This window comes from Watersipora subatra, chromosome 8, assembly GCF_963576615.1.
Source record: "Watersipora subatra chromosome 8, tzWatSuba1.1, whole genome shotgun sequence".
Lineage (NCBI taxonomy): Eukaryota > Metazoa > Bryozoa > Gymnolaemata > Cheilostomatida > Watersiporidae > Watersipora > Watersipora subatra.
This window is the reverse complement of record NC_088715.1, coordinates 45263578-45277991: the sequence shown is the minus strand read 5'-3', so window position 1 is coordinate 45277991 and position 14414 is coordinate 45263578. Positions and strand designations below refer to the sequence as shown.

The following is a 14414-nucleotide window of genomic DNA, read 5'->3' as shown; positions in this document are numbered from 1 at the left end:
ACTAATTTGTTCAAATATTTGATTTTTTTTGGTAGTCTGTTTAGCTTAGCTGATACATACTTTTGTAAATTCTACAATGCCAATAAGTAGACAAATATTAGAAGGGTTCAGGCTCTGCAGAAAACATATAAATCATTAGAGTTTTATACCAGCTGTGATATCCAAATTATTTAAATGTTGCACACAAAGTTTATTATATGAAAATGAGAATATAAATTATCTTAAGCTTCATATCAAAAATAATGTGTTTTGTTGTAGCTGAAAAAGAGCACAAAAAAATAAAACAGTAGTGAAGGTGTTTAAGTGTGACATAATCACTAGGAACTTGATAGATAATGTCCGTTTTACTACAATGATCGTGGTAAAAATAGTTTATACAGATACAGGTATTAAAAAGTGAAAGAATCGGATAAAAACCCTGAATATGTAGAAAACTTATAAACAGTGAGTACATAGAAAATAAGAATATGTATGAAAAAATTATCGTTACCGCTGAAGCTATTCATAAAAATTCTGAAGGCAGAAATGCTGATGCAAATGTAAAAATGAGGTATCGTAATTAAATACATCACTGAAGCGTGTGAGGGTGAACATTAATCTTTGCGTGGCTGAGCAAAGTGTGAATGTAAATTGCTCGTTTCTGAAATTAAAAAAAAAAGCTAAATAATAACCCTTAATACTTACTTTGTTAAACCTTTGTGGCGAGTGCCCATAATGAACTCAACACTCATATGTTGACAAAAGGAAATCTGCATGTTAAGGTTCTATATCCAGATAACATGCAGTAAAATGTGATCAAATTGTGGCATTTTTTTAAATAAAATTGATAAAAGATAGTTAGCTATAAAAGTAACTAGTTTTTATTTAAATGAATTAAAAAATGAGGTGAAACTGTAAATAGAAACTACAGTCAAAGGCTTATTTGATTCCAATGATTGTGGCAAACAAGCTGTTTAGTGCGAAAGCAGGTTAAGAGAAGCGCAGTTTAAGAAAAGCCTTTTTAAAACCGAAATGCAGCTCACAGAAAAACTCACATTGCTGATAGACTTCTCTATTGCATTTCTTAAAGTTTGAAAAAAAAAATTGCACACCTTTGCAATCAAACTGGGTGCATTCAGATACAGGGATGCACAGTCACGAGAATTTGATCAGTAGCTGCAATGAGTATGAGTAACTACATTGTAGGCCTACCTTGCCTTAGCAAGCGAGATAGTTGCGAGGAGTGGTTGGTTAGGTGGTACATGAAGTACAAGCTGTGCCTGCTTCAAACGAACCAATTTCTCAAGTTTAATTAGGATTTTTATTCAATCCCATTACCAAATGTATTTTTCGTCACTAGATTTGAACGGCTATAAGTGATCGAAAAGTGTACAAAAAGGTAGAAAGACAAAAACATCTAAAAGATCAAAAACAAAAACGAATAATTGTATATATAGATTGAGTGCTCTACGCTAATCTCTATTTAAATAATAAATAGGTATGAAGTGGGTTTTTGAGGAAGAAAACAATCTACAAGTGTGGTTGAAGTAGTGGAGTTACCAGCAATGGTTGCCAGCTAAACGACCTATTTGTCTGAGTATGTCGGACATTGGATAACCCAGCACGAAAAGTGGTTGAGCTTTTCAAGAGAGGTTTGTATACAAAAACGACGTTTTTCCATAGACAGTCAACTAGCTGCACTCCAGTTACATACTTATGTTTGTTTAATGAATAAGTGGATTTACAAACATATCTCACTTAAAAGCTATTACCCCTTGTTATTACAAACCCATAAAGAGTTGAAGGTGATAAGTAAAGAACTTTCCACCAAAAAGAGTCACAGGCTTGCCAAAATCTAAGTTTGTTTCACCCATAAGAATCAGTGTTAGATATTGATAGCTAAATAAAACTGATCTAGTAGCTTATTAACAATGTCATACAACAGCAGTATTGCTAATATTTATACTTGTAATTGACTTGATCAATTGGAGAGGCTGGAGTTGTGCTGGACATGACTATTGCTGGACTAGACCACTTCTGGACGCGTTAGATTTCACCTCAGCATATTCTTGCAGATAGTTTAATCAACCTTTCCCTGTTGGCAATTTTTAGTTACAGTTCTTGTCAGCAAAAGTAGAAGACATTTTATTTTTAAGGCATGTGCAAACTCTGCTGCTATTGTACTTTTTGTAATATATCACTTTGATTCCTCTGCATTTGGTATAATGACTACTTTGATATCACAAGTCTGCACTTTGTTAACACTTCTATTGCTATCAAAGTGCTACACACTGTTAACACTTTTAATAACAACATAGTGCTATTATGTGCCAACATGTATAGTGTTAACATATTGTTACACTGTGTTAACACTTCTAGTGCTTATTCTTAATAAAGTATGTCATCGTGATCATTTTTATAATGCTTTACATTCATTCACCAGTTTCGACATTGGATGCATTTGTTCGATTTTATATATGGCAGTGTTGAGTATTTTACTGCAAATATATTGTGATATTCCATAAAATGCATGAAAAGCTTTATTTTAGCTTTGAAGCTCAGATGAAGAATACAAACCCTGCCAACCTTTGTGAGAGTTACACTACACGTCAAACTTGGTTGACATTAGATGACTGAACCATTTCTACTCAAGTTAATAAGCGACCATTTTGGAACTTTCAATTGTATTGCTACTTTACTAGTATGTTCATAGTTGTTTGAGCATTTAAGACTAGCTACAACTATTTCTATCAATATTTTTCTTATCATTAGAACATTATGATTATTTCATATTTTGTATAATTTATATTTTGCTATCACAGCTCTATACTCTGTTTACAACACTAGCCTCAAGTCTCTCACACTTTATCAGATTAGTTATATGTCATTGTGATTAATTCTAATGTAATAAATTTTTTCGATGGTGCTGACGTCAAGTGCATTCCTTGGACTTTTACTGTTTTGCAGTAACACTTTATTGCAAAACTGTTTTAATTGTTTTATGAAATGACCATGAAACATGTACCTTGATTTTTGGTCGCCGTTTTGAAAAGTAAGTGCCTTATTCATCTGAATCATGCTAGGCATGTCAAACTGGGCTACCAAAATATGATTGCATCTCACCTGTACAAGTTAATAAACAATTCTGATAAAGCTGTCTAATAAACTGCTGCTTTATTGCGGTAGACTAACAGATTTGAGCATTAAAAGCCACATCACCTAACCTCTATGATGAAATAACCATATTTCATTGAGATGGATTGTTTTAAAGTTGAAGAGCCAGGTACTTAAAGTTGTGCCAGGTACTACTTTCTTGATTAGCCGTACAGGTAGTAAGTAGCTGGTTTGCTCAGCCATTCCTTCCCATCATTACCTTATCTAACAGCTTTAGATAACAGGGCCAGATGTTTGAGAGTTTAGTTGATAAAAATCCCTAAGTGGCTCCAAACACTGTGAGCTAGAGCAAGGCTAAATATTTGTTATGTCAATGCAAATATCAGATAAGTGACTGCTTAGCATTTTTATCTTATTTGGCTCGCTAAAAGCTGTAATAAGTAATACTAATATTGGAAAAACACTGAATTATTGAAGTCATTTATTCAGCTAGGCATTGCAAAACTAATCAAATCAAAACCTTTGTCTCTCAACATGCTTATGACCGTTATTCAGTAAATACATTCAAGTTAAAATTATTTATAAGAGTTCAATAGTAAGTCCAGTAACTGCTCCTACAACAACAAAATGTTAGTCCGAAAACCTCTACCTTATAGGTTATATTATGTTTGTGTTATATGAATTTAACATTAAAAACAGTAAAAGACATGTAAATTCCATATAATGTAAATTTCCAATGTTGTATGGCCGAAGAAGTGTGTTTAAAAGGATCTGTAAATGGAATTGATCATGTTATTTACATGTAAATTACATGTAAATAACATGACCAATTCCATTTACAGATCCTTTTAAACACACTTCTTCGGCCATACAACATTGGAAAAACTTGACATAAATTTTTATATATTGGGTTGTACCGAAACTGTTGTATTATTGGTTTGCACGACAGATTTTTACCTTTTCAGATCAATCTCATAGGTTTCATAGACTATGATTACCGTAATTTTATAATAAATTGATGGGAACGCAAATCTTTCCCTGGTGTTTACTGACTACAAAATTCCTTGTTTTTTTTCTAAACAGCAAAGTCAATTCTGCAAAGTACAACTGACAAAAAATATTTTATTTGCTTACAATAAAGTAAAACATAAAAATAGCTTTAGTATAAAAAAAATTGCAGGTATAGATCGTAATCTATTTGTATCCAAAGGCCACGGTTGGAATAGAAAAAAACTTTGGGAAAGGCTCCAACTTTTGACATTCGAATTGGTCTGCCGACACTGCAACACTGTAATTTTTCAGTGTATTGGGAACTCTGAAAGTCTCCCATGAAGATCAATGGGTGGCCTGATTAGCGTCATAGTTCTTTATTAACCATAATGCATTGTGCTGACAAACACATTAGTAGAACATCCTTTGAATGAATATTTAGTTTTATATAAATTCCAGAACATGCTAAAACTAAGAAAATCTGTTTTAGCTCACACCAATTACTGGTTCTTTTATAGCTGGTGTTACCAAACTTAATTTAATCTAGAAAATACTGACAGGCAGCAGTTCAAAAATTCTTGATTGTTTCAAACTCTGCATAACGCTCAATTGTTATGTTTTCTCTATACAGGCGCTCTTTGTTCTCTTCAGCTGATGATAACGTCCTCCTAATCAAATTCCTGGCTCAACACACAATAAAGTTGCCCTGATCAATCGACTTAAAGTATTTATGACTCATTGCTCAGCTAGCTATTCTCTATTTTGTCAACAAATCTGATAATCTACAACAACGAACTGAAGTGTCTTGTCTACATAAAATAGATATATCGTTATGCTCATACCGTTTTTCTCTCACAAGTGTGAACTGGAAATTGAGATGATATATAATTTTTAATGTAAGGCAAAACAAATATTAGACCAAAATTGTTCACATTGTTTAGAACTTTCGTTATAACATGTACACCTTGTAGGAGCGTCTACTGTAGATGCTTAACTTTTAATTCACATATTAATCAATATACTAGAATCATTGTGAATCTTGTGTCCATAAAATGTTGAAGTAGCAAAGGTCTAACCTTAAAGTCACACTTATATTTTAGGGACAAGTAAAAGCCTCTCACTTAATGCTATCTTGAAACAGAGACCACTTTCAACAGTACTACGTACAGTGAAGCTTTAAAACAAGTTAAAAAATATTTAAAGCGTATACGTTGATGTTTACAGTCAGCTGGATTCATCTTTCACTAGGAAGGTTTGAGGTGTCATACGGTAGCAAAAGCGAAAATTACAATCTACAAGTTTTATTAGGGCTAGTACATATCTGTGATGTAGATTCATGGATGTAATAATGAACCATAATTATATATCTATTTATATGACCAAAATTAAAGTTAATAAACCATGTTTTAATTCTAAAAATCTAATCTTTTAATGACCTATTAAACTACCTATCTAACTTATAAAACAGTAAAATGCCCACAATTTATCTCATTTGGAAAAAAAGTTCAACCGTAATCTTAAAAATATATGAATAATAACATTTCTTTTAAGCATGTCATATTGGCTCCGCTGCTTCCCTTGCACTATTTTTATAAATACGTGGTCAGATCCTAAAATTTCCAGAATGGAGTTGTATACCTTTGCATATTTGCATGATGGAAAACCTCATTGCGGCGTTTGCTGAAAAAGACCTCTGGAGTGTTGCCACAAAGTTTCATGTTGCTAAGACATCGCGTTCTCATATCAGCCAACAATATGTCAAGGTCTATCAGGTGTTTCTGGCCATTTAAAAAAAAATTTATCGTCATGTCTAATAAACCGGAACAGCGTATTTCCATTAAATTTCGTGTGAATTTAGGGAAAACAAGTACTCAGACAGTTGAAGTGTTAAATGTTGCTTTTGGACTTATTAAATGTTAGTTATTAGAGTTAAAAAAAGGTTATAAAAAACCCGTCTAGCAACAAACTCACAATTTAAGCTTAGCTCTGGTCTAAAGTTTGGCAACTGAAAATGATTTAGAACATGATGAAAGATTATGGTATGTTTATTACCAACAACTGTTTGAGTCTTATAACTTCATGGATCAAAACTCAGAATAATTGCTTGAAAAGTAATTATTTGAGCGGTTTATTAATAGAATTGCTTTATGGCACTAGAAACTTAATCAACAGGGAATCAATTATTCACTCTCCGAAATCTGCTATTTTGTTACAAAGCAATATAAAGTGAATCAGGAAAAAAGAAAGAAAAACTGCTATAGAATTATTTAAATATATAAACCGCAACCATACAGTATATGTTATAACTGTTAAAATATATGTCCAACTTGTACTGGAAGATGAGGCACATGTAGCAGCTTTATAATGAATCAATGTACACATTTATCTCCATTGGGGGTAGAAACTGCAATTGCTACTTACCTAAACTGTAGTAAAAAATATCTTAAATTAAGAAGGTTTGTACTGATAGTGCTAAAACAAACTGTTAAATCAGATATGGTTTCATTTTTTAACCAAGTAGAATAAGTATTCATTTTGTTTCTCACAACACTAGTTAATGATCATGCTCTTGATCTCCTGTGTCGTCAGTAGAGAAACATCTCCTGTTATACTCATCCATTTCTCCTAATGATCTCTGTGTCTCTCTCTGCATTTCTCTCTGCATCTCAACAATTCTTTGAAAAGCTGCAATATGTACAAGCAATATTTACAAGTAAAAACAATACATTTATTTACAAAAACCCAAAAATGTATTCAATTTTATCAAGTTCAATTATATATAAGTACCAAATATACCAGCTAGCTGATGTTTCTTATCAATTATGCTTGGTTGATTATAGACAGCCCATTTAGTTTTTCCGAATCGTGTTAATTATTATTTTACCAAATTACAATTTAAATAATAAGTTGATGAAATACTTCTTTATGCCGTCATACCTGATTCCAACTTCTCTACTCTCTGGTTTGAATTCTGAAGTTCTGTAAAAGAAATAAACTTCAATTCAGTTCTCTTATCAATAATGATTGATTGAATATATTCAAAAAAGTTTGTAATTGTTTTAAACCGACTTGCTTCATAATTACTTGATGAACTTTTTGATTTAAATTAATAAGTTAATGAAATATTCTTCTATACCAACATACCTGATTCAAGTTCTTGTACTCTCTGGTTTGATTTTTGAAGTTCTGTAATTGAAAAATGCATAAATCTATAATATACAGTCTAGTTTATAAAACTCAAATTTGCTAATCTTTATAAAAGTTTATAATGTGAAGTTCAGAGCTGTTTTTTGTTAGAGTTTCATGGGTATTGAAAATTGATTAATGGCTGGTGAATGTTAAAATGGCTGTAAACCAATTTCATGATTTGTAAACAATGTTTTTATCCACTGAAGGTTCTTGTTTTTTTTTAGATGAAATGGTAGTGCTTGTTTTCGAGTTAACAATAAATTAACACTGACAATTATAAAAGTCAGCGTTTTTAAGTTTGAGACAGATACAGGGAGTTAAGATTCAAGATTTTTGTTTAGTTGTTCATGACGAGATACAGTGAAAATATCCGTTAAATAAACTAGACTCAAATTATTAGGGATTTATACTCGATTGCTTTATTTTAAGTTTATCAAAAGTTGACTCTCTAATACTAATTACTGTAAACTACTCCAGGGCAAAAAAATTTAGTAACATAAGTGCATCTACTAAAAATCATTTCTCCCTTAAAGATATTTAGTCGTAAAGGATTTTTTTATTTGAGCGTGGTAATATCATGGGCACATATTTTGGCAATTAGCCAATGATGACCAGAGTGTTCAAACAGCCGAATACTGATCAGTTAGGGTTTGTTGTATGACTGCTAAGATCTCTACTTTACTCTTGTCAAGATTGAAACTGAAAATATTTCAGCGAATTTGAAACCTCTAATCTGATTACAAGGAAAAGTAAAAATTTTATAACTCGTTAACTGTTAATTTGTTAAATACCAGCAATTGCAACTATCAATAGTTTAGCTTTGTCATTTGGTAAGTAGCTGGTGTAAGATAACTAGTAAAGATTGTCCAAGTGAAAGCAACTACGACTGTATATCTTTATAATTTAGCAAGCGGCTGACTTTAGATAAAAAGAAGACTATTGTTTAAGTAAAAAAAACCTTAATTGTATATTTAGATATTAGCTATTGACTAGTTCTGACAATGTTTCTTTGGTTTCTGAACTATGTAGATGTTGGTGGTTGTCTAAACAGAATCTATCACATATTGCTAATGCTCAATCATTTTATTTCAAGTTTCCATAACCCTTAAATATAGGAGAAGGTGCATTTACCTGCAGCTTGTTGAGCTATTGCCATCTCTTCCACAGTATGTTTTGATTCTGACTGTTGCAGTTTTTCATTTGTGAAGCTTAGTTCTACAACATTTAAAAAATAATACTTTTCAATCTTTAGCATGCATCAGAAAAAAGATAAATGTTTAGATTGACTAAACCTACTGAGTTTTTGTGAATTAGAAAATTTAATAGAGTTTTAAGTCATGAAATAAGTCAATGTCTATATGCAAGTATTTGGATGCATATGTATGTGTATTTATGAACGCTAGAAAATATGCAAGTATATTTGTATGTAATAGAGATATCGGTATTATAGAACAATACTAGCAGAAAATACTGGTATAAAAATGAGCGTGTTATTATTTACTTATACTGCAAATAATAAGTTTTCATATTTTAAAGTATCCTAAGAATTTATCTTACCTGCAGCTTGTGCCTTCACTTTCTTATCCAACTCCTGAACATTCATCTTTGAGCTAATCAATTCTGTAATATAAAACCATGTGATAGACATCCATCGATATTAATGGCAGTAGTGTAAGCTAAACCTGTTGATATCAATGTGAACAGGTTATTATCTGCTTATTCTGCAAATAATGAGTTTTTATATTTCAAAATATCCTAATAATTTATCTTACCTGCAGCTTGCGCCTTCACTTTCATATCCAATTCCTGAACAGTGTTTTTTGAGCTATTCAATTCTGTAACGTAAAACAATGTGATACATTACGATATTAAAAGCAGTGTGTAAGCTGAACCTGTTGATATAAATATGAACATGTTATTATCTGCTTATACTGCAAATAATGAGTTTTTATATTTCAAAGTATCCTAATAATTTATCTTACCTGCAGCTTGTGCCCTCACTTCCACATCCAATTCCTGAACAGTGTTTTTTGAGCTATTCAGTTATGTAACGTGAAACAATGTGATAGATCACAATATTAATATCGGTGTGTTAGCTAAACCTGCTGATATGAATATCAACATTTTACTATTTTCATATACTGTAACTAGTGAGTTAATTATTTTTTAAAGTATATTAATAGCTTATCTTACCTGCAGCTTGTGCCTTCATTTTCATATCCAATTCCTGAACACTCTTCTTTGAGCTACTCAATTCTGGAAGATATAATAACTTGATAGAGTACAATATGAATGGTGCTATATTACCTAAACCCACTGACATGAATATGGACATGCTATCATTTGTTTATACTGTGCCTGGTAAGTTTACAAAATTTCAAGTAAGTTTCTTTTTTGGTTTAACAAAAGCTAAAGCTGTTGACCCAAAAATTAAATGCTAATAACGTGTACGATATAAATTTCATCTGATCGTTTTACATTTTTGGTAAAATTCTAAACTTTACATTCAGCGAAGCAGTCAAATTTTTCAAAGACTTTTATTGGCTGGGTTTGCTTTGTCCAAAAGCTTTTATCAAACTCGGAAAGGACTTATCTTGCTTTCTGTTGCCTAATATGATATATGATTAGTACAAAGTTGTCATCGGTAGCTGACTATAGTTGGATTGATGTCTGTTAAAACTACCCCATGCCTGAAACGAAGTGAGTAAAGTTTTAGTAAAAACTACCCACAAAAACAAATTGTAGTTGATAAGTTACATGTACTCATTGCATCGACTACACACACAGCAAATCTTGTGGTACTTTTCGTCTGCTGTCCACAAGTTTGTTGTCATTCCCTCTGATTTTTTCAAAAAATATTTTACATGATATTAACAGGATCAACCGATGGTTCATGCAAACTATAAGAATTAAAGGTTTGCTAAGCACAAAATTTTAACTGTTGATTGAAGCTTTTGCTCAAAAAGATCATGCGTAAGTTATGTTCTAATTTAGTTGATTAAAAGTATTATTGGTATTTAACTGCACAAACTTGCAATAAAATGATGGTTCAGAGGAGTAACTTGCCATGATGTTATGGTTGAATCTAAGATGATAGAAACTGCTGAATAAAAATTAACAACCATTCTATTCTACTAATTATATGGTACACATTAAACTTCACAGTGCAGACTAAAACAATACACATATGTGTACTACTAAATCGTATAACACGTAATAGTAATAATACTGAACATTATATCGTGAGTACCTAAAGTCTAAGGGTGTCATATAACAAATATTATATCATGCGTGAATATAAGTGAGGAATAACATAACTACATCAGTAGATGTAGATTTAAAAGTGCAAACAAAAATTTGGAGAAACAAGAAAAAAAACAAGAAAATACTTTGCTTTGATAGGATATGATTGTGTGTTCATAAAAAAGTATAGCCGGGAAATTTCACAAGTACTGGATAGAAATTTTTGTTTATCAGAGAAAGTAAGTCATAGTTTCACATTTTGAATTATTTCATATGGTAGCAGTATTTCATACAAGTTTAATTACTTTGAAGTTACTTTCATTAAAATATCTATTCAGTTTTTGTTTTTTATCCAACTTGTATAGATTCATCTTGAGTTTGAAGTATTTTAGACTCTTTAACTTCTTTGATACTCTAAATATAAATAAAATATAAGTATATATAACATAATATAGTATAACAATATACAATTTAAACAGCATTAATGGAGATACAGTAAGGTAATGAAGTTTGGGTTTGAATAAAATAATATGTTTGGTGGTTAACTTCTGTATAAGAAAAAAATTACTTTTTATGGGAAGTACTACGTAATCATTTTGCTAAAATTAATTTAGGGATTTAGGTTTTGTATTACCCTTGATGTTTGCAACCAAACCTTGGTTTTAAATACATTTTATTGTTTGTAACTTTGATGTTTGCTAGAAAACTGTGCATTATTCAGTCAACCATTTTTGGTTCCACAGGTTAATATGGGTTTTACTGCCTCTTCGATTGAGCCGAACATTTCAATGCATGCAGCAAAAAATAGTAAAGGAGTTACTCACAATTCGTTATTCAGGGAAGCTTCTGATTTTTTTAGGTGTATTCAATGCAATGCAGCAGCCGTTGGGAAAGTCTAGAAAGTTGTATACTATTCATAATGAATAATATACAACTCATAAGTCACATAAGGTCTACAAAGTCATATAGTTTTTTTATGAATAGACAGTTGAATTTGAGACTTTGCTTGTTAAGTGAACGTAAAATCAGTAAAACTGCTGCAGCTCGTTTAATTACAGTATTATTTGATTAGAGGATCTGTGAGTTATTCTGTTCATGGGCCAATTTTTGACCATTTGTTTAACTTTTCTTACTTGTATCCTAACACTTTTTGTTTTGTTGAAATAACCTACATAAAAGGCTCTTTAGATGCAACTGTGATGACTCTGCTTTTTGCTGTCATTGTGCTTTGTATTTAACAACCTTTAAAATTCATTTACACAAAGTTTGAATATCGGCATTGTCAGAAAATTGTAAAGTAAAGCGCAAGTTAATTTTGCAGTGTTCATTCATTATAAATTCAAGCGCAGGTTAGTGCCACAGAGGTACTGTCACCGAGGCTTCTGATGAAGTTTTAAAGTAGCAACTATTGCCAAATGACAGAAATGTTAAAAAAAGCTTGGCATCGGGATAAATCAGAAAATGTGTTTCATTGTATAAATTACCTTGTATACTGTCTTTGCAAGCTATCTGTGTAAGAGACCAGTTTGACTGGTGTAATGGAGTCTAAGGCAAACTATCATTTGATTATGTTCTACTATGTCTGTGTTTAATCTCGCTTTACAGCAGCAGTTTTCAGTTTAACTCGGTTAGGGCCGGTTTTGGTCCTAATATACCAGATTATTATTTTGTTAAGTTTAGCTGACCCCTTTTTGGCCGGAATCAATTGTGATAGAACTTATAATGGGCTGAATATGAACATTTATTATACGACTTATATATTCAGTTTACAATCCGTCTGTAACCTTTTTAGACTGAAACGATTAGGAATTGCTATAAAGTTGTGTAGCAACAAGAAGCAGCTATTGCAGAAACAGAAATAATAATTTCACAAATAACAGTCTTCTTTGGTGCTTTATAACTTGAGCAAAGTCTTACCAGAAGCCTGTTTCTTTATTTCTTTTTTCTGATGTGTAACAACTGACTCTAACTCTTCAACTCTCCATCTTGCAGCTCCAAGTTCTAAAAATGTAGCTAATCATTAGGTAGAATTACAATAAGAGCTTTATATGAGTTAAGTTATATATATATATATATATATATATATATATATACATTTTCTGTTCACGCTTATAGTCTTTTTATAACTTTTGAAGTTTATAACATAGGATTTTAAACTTACTTTTGTTATCATTATTATTTCAGATTCGCATTTTTCAAACTTAAGTTGAACATCGCGTTTTTCATTTTTCTAGCACTGGTATTATTGCTTAATTAGTTTTCAATCTTTATTATCAGTAGAGCTGCGCAACGATTATTAAAATTAATCGCTATTAATAACTTGTCTGAAGGAGTTAATCTTCGATGACATAGAATTAATCTCGCAAAAAACTGTCTATTCAAAATCAAATAATACACCTACATGCATATATAAACTAATTATATTTGAGACAATTATTATTAACAGGATCACATATTATGTAGTCTAGCAAAATCTATACATGTACTTTATCTAACAAAAATCTGCCTATTCGAAAACAGATAAAACAGCTGTATATTAATTGATTATATTTGAGACAATTGTTGTTAACAGGATTACATGTTATGTACAGTGTACTTAAGTTAAAATGTAATAAATATTATGAGTATGAAAATAGTCTATGAAAGTATATAATTAAGCCAGCCAAGAGTTGAGGCAGCACAATTTAGCCTATTCACATTATCCGAAAGAAGAGATGCACTCTTCGTACCTACAGTAGTAGTAGTTATTGTATGCGACATCTGGTGATGACTTCTGAGTGGTAGGAAGAGAATTAGTTAAATGTTATCTTAATGATAAGTTGCTGTGGTGGTAGGCAATTTCTTTCTGGCATATATTGCACATCACTTTCTTGTTATTCTTCCAACCGCACATGAAAATTCGCTACCTAGTACAGAGGACATTTTTCTGCTTTCATGTTTGATTAAAGTGTCAATCTTATATTACTATCATTCTAAAATTAAAATATGAAATTGTGATTTTTTTTAGGAATGAAGATACATGTATAACTCACTTTGACTTTTTTTTAAATATAAACAAAAGATAGGCTGTAAAATATTAAATAATACTGGTCACTTCTGTTGCTATTACCTAGAAGCATGTGCAAACAACTAACAACATGGCCGCTTACAACTAGACCGACACGGCTCTCGCTTTTTTGCATTGTATAAATAATTTTTATGTTAGTGACTCACTTCATGTGTTCATAGTTGAATGCAAAATAATTGTGGTTGTCTTTAATTGGTAAAAAGTGTTGCTTGTCATAATATTTAATTTTTAGTAATTTCAATGAAACCTGCTATGTTAATGTTATATTGTGGCGGAAGCCGGGCCACAAATTTATTTCTTATATTTTATATACTCGCAAATAATTACTTTTACATATTGCATGTTGTGTCTGTTTTAGTTATTTGTTTTACTTGCATATAATTACTTTTATATATGTTTTGCATATTGTGGTTGTATTTATTATGCGTCCTATCACTAATACTTAGTTAGTTTGGCCGCAACTAAGCCAACGTATTAGCGAGTCTATTAAATATTTATTTTTTACGGTTTCTTACCTGGTTCCATTAGACAGTTTGGGAAAAATATATGTATATAGAGAGAGTTTTCTCGCAAAAAGAGCAGAGTAGTCGCAGCTCCACAACTAATGAAAATTGCTTCGGAATAAAACAAGTGGAAAACCATACTCACTTCTCTTCCAATTCATGCAATATTATGGCAATCTTCTGTAGATCATGCCTGAGTAAAGGCCGGCAATTTTCTTTACAATATATTAAACAATACAAAAGAATCACATCATCATTATTACTTTAGTTGCATTTTATTGGAAGATTAATTGGCTCAACTCAGTTAATCGTGTATTTGTATTGATCAC

General features: G+C 31.3%; 1 protein-coding gene across 1 annotated transcript; it reads right to left on the bottom strand.

Annotated features, from left to right (window-relative positions):
• Positions 1-6637: 6637 nt before the first annotated feature.
• LOC137402623 (putative golgin subfamily A member 6-like protein 3) lies at positions 6638-14107 on the bottom strand. Its single transcript, XM_068089127.1, has 8 exons — positions 14098-14107; positions 12433-12516; positions 9466-9528; positions 9045-9107; positions 8830-8892; positions 8404-8487; positions 7021-7062; positions 6638-6768 (listed from the first exon to the last, which is right to left on the bottom strand). The coding sequence occupies exons 1-8, from the start codon at positions 14105-14107 to the stop codon at positions 6638-6640; spliced, it is 540 nt and encodes a 179-aa protein (XP_067945228.1).
• Between the last annotated feature and the right edge of the window lie 307 nt (positions 14108-14414).